The sequence below is a fragment of the Cupressus sempervirens genome, chromosome 7, assembly GCF_028749045.1.
Source record: "Cupressus sempervirens isolate cs-2001-9-10 chromosome 7, ASM2874904v1, whole genome shotgun sequence".
NCBI classification, from domain to species: domain Eukaryota; kingdom Viridiplantae; phylum Streptophyta; class Pinopsida; order Cupressales; family Cupressaceae; genus Cupressus; species Cupressus sempervirens.
The window spans coordinates 385282796-385293199 of record NC_143124.1 but is presented as its reverse complement, the minus strand read 5'-3'; the positions used below and the strand labels follow the sequence as shown (position 1 = coordinate 385293199).

Below are 10404 nucleotides of genomic sequence, written 5' to 3'. Positions count from 1 at the left end.
TAGAGTTTCCTTGTCTGTATTTCCTTTCATTATATCTTTGTATCATTATGATGGATGGTTATATCTTATGATGGATGTTTATATTTTGATGATGGATGGCTTCACTTTTTGTATTGTACTTTTCATCATGGATCCGAAAGGGATGATGTAATTTATTTTTAAATAAATGTATATTCTTTTAGCCTTTCATACCTTGTGACATGTACAGTGGATGATGGAGCATTCCAAATTTTATTGCCAAATAGCATTCAGAACAAATGTATATTATTTAAATGGACTTTGGACTTTTAGTTATTCTTTCATGTGGATGTGGTAATTGTTAGACTTAATAAGTACTAATTAAATTTAAATGTGATTCAACATCTTGGAATCCTTAAGGAATGTAATTTGTTATGTTTTCTTAATTATGATTGTATATATTGCTTTCGCTACTTTATGTTTGATGTGTATGTTATTCTATAAAATAAAAAAAATGTTTGGTAAACTTAGTAAAACTCTAGGTTAATTCTTTTGGATCCCTTGGCGGGGCGTTACATATGGCTCAACCAGAAGCAACATGTTCATTGTTGCTTTGTTCACTTGTAGAAACACGTCACTGAAGATTTGAAATGAAGTGCCATAACAAGTCAATAGCACTAGAATATTGTATATACATCCAAAAGCAATCACTAACCATTATTTTAGAAACAAAAAGTGCAAAAGAGACATGTCAAGATGAAAAAGGACCAACTTGCCTCAAACACAAAAGTCGCAAAATTGTTCTCATCTTTGGATGCATATCACTGATATTGAATAAGAAAAATAAGAAACTCAATAAACAAAAAAAACTACTTTAAAACTTATATTAGAATTTGGGGAAGACTAATATTTTTGCATTCCTCTTTATTTAAAATAGAAGAGATGTAAATATATTATAATAAAATATGTAAAAAAAACATTTGGTCTTTTTTATGAAAAATAGACTAGAGAGCTAATAGTCTACCAAATGTATCACTATAAAAAGACCAGGAAAGTATAAGGTATATAAATACTACAGACTAGCCACTTACCCACAGATATGAATAATGAACAATAGCTTAGCTTATGGCTCAACTTAAAAGCCTCCTTTCATTTTTGCCTCTCTCTTAAACCTCATAACCTCTCGTTGCTGATTTTTTTTTACAAAGATCACAAGAAACTTATAAGGTACATTCCTTAACCCTAGATGGCATGATGACACATCAATAAAAAACCTAACAATTTATTAAAGGATCCACATACTCCTTGGTGACTCATAAATCGATATAAAACTTGTCAAAAAGAAACTAATAGACACACTTAACACTAGATGGAATGGATATACATCTTTTGAGGTGGAGAGCTTGGATAATTGCCTACATTGTCAGCAAGTTTGGGTTGAATGTGATGCACTCTTATGTTTCCACCCTTTGCATAATGTAGGAGAATGTGAGGAGTTGTAACCTAGAGGGTGGGTCTAATAGAGACTTGTTCCAATTCCTCACTCAAGAAATCGGAAATGTGTTTCTATCAAAGAGATTCTTAGAGAAGAAGGGTTGATGTTGTTTGTGGTCCTTATTTTTCTTTTTCTTTTGGAATAGTGTTGGTCCCTAGGCCCTTTATCTCAATTCTGGTGGTTTTAACTTTAATGCTTTGTTAAGATTTTCGTTGTTCTTCCTTGCGGGGCATAAGATAGTTATTTCTAAGCACTTAAAAATGTTTAAATCTGATTGTCTTGTCTTCTTAATTACTATATGGTTCTTGGACTCCAGTTGGTGGTTCAACTATTTCTAGGCCTTAATTTTTTATAGAGGTAGAGATAGGTTAATGGTTTATGTTTCGTTCTCTACACCAATTGTTGTTAATGTGTTGCTAATGGTTACCTAGTGTCAATCCTCTATGATTGTCTATGTTTATACTCTGGGTAAGCACCCTTATTTTGTTTTTGCTTTTATGAAAAGTCAAATGAAATAAATTAACTCCACTAATATTTCCATGATTACAACATACATTATAAAAACTATTGTATCATTTTTTCTAAAACTCATCAAAATATTTATATTTTTAAATTAGAATAACACTAATGTAAAATTACCTTATGAATGTTTATAAAAAAATTTAAATTTAACTTTTTAAACTTTTAATTAAAAATAATAAATAATACATTTACTATATATTTGTACCTTAAATAACTAATAATATTATAAATATATATACAATTCACTTATTTACCCTTATTTCTATTATTAGAATTGGGGTATTCATATTAGGAGAGGTTACATTGGACATAAAAAACTATACTTTTCATTAATTTCTTGGTAATAAAATGTTATTATAAACATTTGTTTGACATGTTCACGAGACTTGCTATACTTTATCCTAAATTATTCAATTACTTCATCGAACTTTTTGGAGCAGTGGACGATGTCATATATTTGAATTGAATTGGAAATATCTACTCCAGCATTAATAACCCCCAAACCTTTGCGTTACAGCATTCTTGATGGGTGTCAACAGCCATTGTATTAGGCCTCCCAACTCAGATATTTGTTTTTGTTTTTATTTTTATTTTTTTCCAAATTCATGTGATAAGAATACCGGAACAACCTTTCTGCTGCAGACTTGTTGTGATGAAGAATTTAGGAAGAGATTGGTGTTAGAATATACATCTTGCAAGCATGTGAATCAACTCTTGATGTCAGGCTGCCCTGTAAACTTGCTGAAAGCTCTGAATGCTGCAATATGGAAATGAGCACAAACTCGTCATCAAACTTTAGTAAAACTCTCAATGGAAAACTTAAGAGAAACCCTAAAGTAATGTCTCAACGTTTCAAAAACCCATGAATTTGTAATGATTAACACTGTTCATTTGTAAAAAGAAAAACTGTGTAAAAGATTTTAATTACTCTTTTTGGATCATATTCTTTATAATCCATTAGTATAAATATGGCAAGATTGTTATGTGGATTCATTAACCAGTGAAAGACTGAAAACCTTCTTTCAATACATAATCTCTTATTTTTTCATTAAATAGTCTATTAGTAGTTGTTTCTGTTATGGTAAACAAAGATTTAGCATAGCGATACAGGAGGACTTACAGCCCAGAGGTCTCTAGCTTGAACGAGAGTGTTGCTGGAAAGACCAATGTCTTCCCACTTTGCAGTGATAGAAGATGTCGATCCACTTCTGTTCCATAAGACTAGAGCCACTCTTTTGTTGGATAGTGGCCCGGCCCAAACCTGAACATTGCCAAATTTAAGTACATTGTGCATATAAAACTTGAGGTTATTTCTGTAAAAGGACTGGATTACAGATAATGAATTAGTCTCATATTAAATTAAATCATCACTTCATAAGAAATTCATACCTCGAGATCTCCTTGTTTGTTGACCTTTTTACCCTGAATTCCCAACGAATCTGGAGACAGCCAAAAGATTGCAGATTCAGACAATATCAATCTGAAACATGACTACAGAAATAATTTGATTTGGTTTGATCAAGATTGAACTTCATTTAACTGACCTTGATTGACAGCAATGACTTCTCCATTACCAAGAATCCCCAAAGTCTCATTGCTAGCAGACGTTAGGTCACAACCAATCAACAATGGTGCCTGCAAGAAATAACAACATATACTAGGTTTGCAGATGTAGAGGCCAAGAAAATGAGCTATGAATACTCCTCATTAATTGATATGGATTTTCAAACTAAAATCTACACATGGGGTGTCCCTGCGACCTAGCCCAGTGATGACGAACGGCCGATGTGAACTACAGTGAGAGTGATCCCATGGGTGAGAGCAGCCGGCCACAAGATATCTCACCTCTTAAACCCTGAAAAAATTAAACCCAAGACCATGGAAAGCTACCTAAATGTATTTAGGACTATGTTACCCACCTTTATTAAAGCCCATATGCTAAAATGAGACCTGTATTCCTCCATGGTCATCCCTCCATTTCCAACCTCCAACATGTCAGGATCTGGTTTAGCCAATACAGGGACAAAATCCATTTGACATGCAGTTTGAATTTGAAACAAAGCCTACCACAAGGGTTATCAATGGTAGAAGAAACTAACCATTCCATGCACCAGGACCTGCATAGGATGCCCACTGATCATTCTGATCAGCTCTAGATGTGATGCTGCAAGAAAGAGAAAATGTAAACCAAATTTTATTTTTCTCAATTGAATAGTTTGTTATTTGAAAAGAATTCATTGTCACACGAAAATATACTATTATCCTGTTTATTACCTGTCCCAATTGTCTTGTATGTCTCCTGTAGTTCTCCAGCTATTTGCAATGGCAGGTGCCCATGTGGCAGGATTTTGATCACCCCTGCTCATCAAATAGTAGTATCATTTTAAAGTTAAATTAAACGGGATCATCAGGGTCCATTATTGCATAGATATAAAGATTCCTGTTTGCAAGTCTTTCTTACCATTCACACATTGAATAGAATATGGAACGGCCAGATTGCAACAGTGCTTTACTCATTACTGGGTACCTGTGGATTTGTATACAAATTCAATAAAGAGTAAACCCACACAAATAGCAATTGTCCAACGATGGAACAAATACTATGTACCTTTGTTGAGGTTGACTTCCACCATTATTGCAGTTATCATATTTTAAGTAGTCCACCCCCTGCAAGTGCATATTCATCAAACCACTATTTCAACTTCGATACAGTGTTTAGCAGAATCTGATTACTAGAGCATAGAATTGTATGAAAAAAGGTTACCCATGAAGCAAATGTTTTGGCGTCCTGTTCCTCATGTCCTAGGGAGCCCGGCATGGTATTACTGCAAGTGTTAGATCTGGTGAAATAGGGAAAGCACAAAAAGCATGTTAGTGAAAAGAGTATTATATATATATATCTGCTATTGCAAAGAGGCCTACCATCCAAGGCTAGATTAATCTTGATTGTTCACTGTATTATATTTGTACTTTTGGGTAAGATTGTGTGTGAGTTTAGTAGTATCATTGTTCGAATCACACTCAATGTTCACTGTATGCTTACCCGGCATCTGAATATATTCCGAGTTTAAGACCTTTAGAGTGAACATAATCTGCCAAAGCCTTGATGCCCGAGGAAAATGTTGAAGCTCGAGCAACCATATTGCCCTGCCACCAAATAAGAACATTCTGAGTTCCACAAGAAAAACTTGCTTTCATTATCATTGCTATTCAAAAATATTCAGCAAAAACTCATTATTGACTGAATTATTTATAGGACAGATATGACTGAATCACACATACGAAAGTTGTTCTGATTATAGTTATTCAACAAATCATGGTATTTCCATGCTATATAACTAGTGAAAAATACAGAAGAATCTGATTCTCGTATCATGTATTGATTCATTTACAGCATACCTGAGCATCTCTGTTTTGCTCACCCCAACAATCATCTGATATTTCATGGACAAAACATTTTATCATTAATACAAGGCTTAAGCTATTGAATTGGCATGTAATATTTTAATAGGAACGCCATAAACCTTACCTATATTCACATATTCATATCCAACCTTGGACAATCCAGTGGAAACCAATGCATCAGCTGCATCATGCAAATTAAAAAGGTCAATGTTAAAGTTACATTTCAAATCGTCACTAAAATTTGGAGATCTTAAAACATGGTTGAAACAATCTGACCACTCTAAAAAAAGCTCATATTCTCTGCAAGATAAATTAATGTAAGGTGATCTTAATGACGATGAACACAGAATCATGTCAATCCTTCATGGATAATCAACATCACAGTCTTGTATGCTGCACATTCATTCCACATAAAACTATTTCCGTAGTCAGGAGCAAGTGACGAGAAGATCAAATTAATTGATTACCTGTTCCACGAATGATACTTTCATCAATTGAACAACCAAAATGATTCCAGCTGTTCCATCTGAATTCAACAAAGAAATCCCTTTAATCTCATTTCAAAATCAATCAAATCCGCTTGTTTCCGAACTATGATATTGATCTAGAATTTGTCAAATTAAATATCTTAAATTTTGGAATAACTGATAATCCTATCCAAACAATGGGGATTTAAATCTGTAGAGTTTTCATGATTCACACATTTTTTCATCACTTAAACAAACAGTGGAGTTCTAAGCATTGGGGAATTTCAAATCAAAGAGTAAAACACCCATGTTCTTCCAATTTATTTCGGTATATGGGCAATGCAAAAAGACGTACCCCATTTGAGGGGTCTTTCCGATCCCATTGGAGATGCCATTTGTCTGATCCCACAGCACAATAGTTAGAAGAACTGTAAATAGAACAGACATTATTTTCCAAATTCTAAAACAGAGACCTCTAAAAGCACTAAGAAAGGAAATACTGCCTATGAGCCTAACTAGCCTCCCTATATATAGGCCATCCAAGACCTAATAAGATAACCCACTTCACTTGGCAACAAAATCTTCCACAATTTTATAATTAAAAAGTCCCAAATGGCCAATGAAAATGACTTTCAACGAAAGGTCCAATTTCATTGTTTTTATTATCTAAATCCAGTGGTGCTGATTCTCATAATCATTTTCTAGCAATTGGAAGTCGTTTCCAAGATCTAGAATATGTGGGCAATGCACTAACTTTCTTCACAAGTTTTATGCTAATCCTTTGTGCTGAACACTAATATTTTTTTAAGAGGAAACACCGAGGAAAGTGGCCCATTATATATGGGATAGAGAAATGGGCTTTTATTCATCTACTTCCCAATAAACATGTCAGAAGTTAGAACAGAAATTTGGTATTATAAGCACTATGTGACAAATAAAAGTTTCATGACAGCTGAGGCAATGCTGAAGTTCCTACCATTAATGGCAACAGCAAATCAAGAGTGATTCCTTCATATAACCATTAAATTTTTTTAAAGGGGTAAGGCATAGGTCACAAAAACAGCCAAAAGAACAGATACACATATTGCATGATCCGGGGAAAGCACAATTTGGATGGAGTGGTAAGCAGATTCCTCCCATTGTTATGATGTTGACTAATATAGGAAACACTGGATGGGAAAGTATGGATACAGTGATGGAAAATATGTTGTGTAACCAGAACAACCTGTAAGCTCAGATTTTCATACTCTTTTCGTTGAGTTTCTACAAATGGGTACTATGAAATAGTCTCGTGATTGCGACAATTATCATGAATTTTTTTACCTCCAATCTTATTTCTTTGGGTTCGGTATAACAGTGTGGGACATTTTTCCCTGATTTTTTACCAGGTGTAACAAATCAGCAGTTATGTTCGAAAATTCATTAGAAACTAATTGAGTAGTTTTCAATGAATTTTATTGTGACCTAGAACGATTTATTGAAATTTATTTAAATAAAATAAATTAGTTTTTATTAGTGTTTTAAGGACCCTATCTCTGAACAGTTTGACATAGTTTAACTCGTGCTTGTACTAACACAGTTGTCCTCAACTTTGCATTATTAAATTTAAATCCGTGACTCAATACAATTTTCTATAAGAGATATGATGTTTGCTTGAATTCCAGCTGCGTAACGTAAATGGAGCCACGCCCACCAAACCTGCGGAGGGTTTAGATAAATTATGACATAGTAATGGGGTACTTAATGCTACCAGATTTACACCTATGAAGACATTTTTCATGTGGAGGAGTTGAAATTAATATTTAAGGGCCAATCATCTATCAAGGCTCTTTAAAGTAGGATGAAGATTTTGTTGTCGGTTTGCTATCTATTGTATTGTTTAATATCTCTTTTAAATTTATATTCAGTGTTTTGGATTGAAGTTAAACATATGATTCAAATGATACTGCAACTAGAACTAAAAATGATTTTATGAGGGAGATTTATGCATAACATTCCTCTGTTGGCTTCATAAAAATTTGAATAATTCTAACTAACTCTTCACACTTTGATAAAGCATATGATCACATTTGATCGTCCTTCATCCTTAACATGTTGTAATGCGTAAGATTTGGTCCTAAAATCCATATCACATCAAAATACTTTCCACACATGCTAATGCTAGAGTAGTCATTAATGGATCCCTCGTTCGTCTTGATTCCCTCTCCAAAGATCTATATGGCAAGGTTGTCATCTTTACCCATTCTAGTATGCCCTTGGTGTTACTGCTCTTGGCTCTCTACTCAAACATGCAAAGACTAATCAACTTATTCATGGTATTTCCTTACCTAGTAATACTACTCCCCTTACCTCGTACTCTATTTAGGATAATTTTCCTTTTTTTATCCAAATTTGTATTGAAGAGGTGGCTAATAGTATGGATACTTGGACCTATTTTTTCTCATAGCTAGATCCAATTAGCTATGTACAAGATAGAATTCATTATGTCCCACACTCATTTTTGCTTACTATGAATTCCTTCTGAATGGATAGAAATAATGCATGACAAAATCACTAGATATGTGGGCATCCTATTAATTTGGAGTTGGAATTTTTGTCTTCAAGATATACAAAATTCATTTAGGAACAAAATTAAAGACCAACTTTTGTATTGAACTAACAAAATTCTATCTATGAGTTGTCACATTTAGGTTGTGGGAATAGTCTTGCTTGCTAGTCATGTTTATATATCCTTGTGTTGGGTTCCTTCTAAAAATTGGGACATATGGTAACCCTCCACCTTCCAATGGAAAACATGACCTCTCCTTAAAGCTCATTTCAACCTTGCGGTCTCAAATAAGAAGCCAGTTAATTTAAATGCATTACTAAGTTGCTCTTGAACTTCATAATCTACTTGCATGAGACTAACATGCAAACTCTTTGAAAGGTTGGAGATGGTCTAATGCTCATGGAATCTACTTCTTCCCCTTTTAAACTATTTACAACAACTTCTTCATATCACCATCTCATGATCCCATCTCAATAGGATGTGACATTACTCTTTTCTCCAATCCTAATGAAACAACCTCATCCTTTAAACTTTGAACTCCAAATCTACTACTAGTCTCAACTCTTAGGAAGGAAAGATATTCAAGTTAAACTACCTGTTGGAAATTGCCTTAAATTGTTTCCCTAATGACCACTTGCCCTTTTTGTGCCAAATTAGATTCTATAAAGAATGTATTTTGATTTTGTGCTCATCCTCTCAACTTATGGAACTCTTTTTGTACCGCATTGCTTGTGTATTCATTCAACCATAGTCTTAGAAAATAGCTTTCCTTGGTGCTTCTTCATTCTTTGATATTTGAACCTACTTTGGAAAGTATGCAATTATAAAATATCTTTGGAAACTCCATTGTAAGTTTTTTTCTCTAACACAATCCTTCCCCTATGGATAGAACCTCAAATGACATGTGCTAATTTGTCTCTTCAAATAGAGATCTACAAACAAGTTGGCATAACATTTTAGAAGTCAAAAAATTCATGAGCTTCTTTAATAGTTGCACATAATTATCAAGAGTAATGTAGATCATAGTATTTAACATTCGCCTATGGTTGGAGATTGACAAGCATGGAATTTGTTGTATAAATTTATAAAATTCTAAAGTAATTACTTCTCAAGTTTTTTTGTTGTTTGCACTTGTAGTTTCATGTATCTATAACCACTTCTATGACTTGTGTAGATGCTTTTGTTATAGTTTTCATATTTCTACAACCATCTTGTTGCACTTATTGCTATTACTTATTATCTACTCATGTTTCAATTGTTGAAGTTTTGTTTATTGATGTCACTCAATGATATGTAAATGTGCAATTCTTATTAAGATTTTTCCCAGTAAAGAACAATAAATAAATTATAAACCCTCATGCAATTTTACTTAGCGATATACCATTTTGAGAATTATGTAGATTAAATGGTTTGATTTGATGTGGTTTAGGGTTTATTGCTCTTATTTGTTGTAATTTTTATTATATATTTGTTGGTTCACACATAGGTGAATATACTATGGGGGGAGGAGGGTTGTCAATCAAAATATCCTAGATAACATCAACTTTTAGCATGACCTATCTTTCTTAACACTGGTCTACTCATTAATGATAGTTATAGCTTAATTGTCTAGGTTTAAACAAAATCAATAAAGACAAATATAGCATAATACAAGTTGTCCTTAGGGGGTGAACTAGTTTCCCTTGGGTCCTTCTTGACACTTTTCAAAAACTTAACAACTTAAACTTTCAAATAACAAGCTTGGTAAAGATATCAAACTTCACAATAATAATCAAATCAATCTTTTTAGTAAAATTGTTAACTTATAAATATTGAGTATTAGAGTAAACATCATTGACCTTATGTATATACTGAGTTGCAACACGAAATAATAAACTTGAAATGAAAATGTAAAACAATCAACATCCACACATCTTGACACAAGTGTTTTAACGTGGAAACCCTATAAAGGGGAAAATTGTCTGGGAACCCACAACCCAAAATTTTATTGTTATGAAGTGATCTCTATT

The 10404-nt window shown here is 33.3% G+C and overlaps 1 protein-coding gene across 1 annotated transcript; it reads right to left on the bottom strand.

Annotated features, from left to right (window-relative positions):
* Nucleotides 1-2278: 2278 nt before the first annotated feature.
* LOC149547100 (alpha-galactosidase-like) lies at nt 2279-7060 on the bottom strand. Its single transcript, XM_089791515.1, has 15 exons — nt 6203-7060; nt 5848-5906; nt 5505-5561; nt 5375-5409; nt 5019-5122; nt 4740-4815; nt 4584-4642; nt 4437-4502; nt 4250-4333; nt 4075-4139; nt 3895-3977; nt 3520-3610; nt 3365-3414; nt 3096-3236; nt 2279-2732 (listed from the first exon to the last, which is right to left on the bottom strand). The coding sequence occupies exons 1-15, from the start codon at nt 6292-6294 to the stop codon at nt 2637-2639; spliced, it is 1158 nt and encodes a 385-aa protein (XP_089647641.1). The 5' UTR covers nt 6295-7060; the 3' UTR covers nt 2279-2636.
* Between the last annotated feature and the right edge of the window lie 3344 nt (nt 7061-10404).

Coding starts and splice junctions, on each gene's coding strand:
- LOC149547100 (XM_089791515.1), bottom strand. CDS start 6,294: ATGTCTGTTCTATTTACAGTTCTTCTAACTATTGTGCTGTGGGATCAG. Junction 4,334..4,436: donor TTCTATTCAATGTGTGAATG/GTAAGAAAGACT, acceptor TTTGATGAGCAG/GGGTGATCAAAATCCTGCCA. Junction 3,415..3,519: donor AGTCATTGCTGTCAATCAAG/GTCAGTTAAATG, acceptor GGCTGTCTCCAG/ATTCGTTGGGAATTCAGGGT.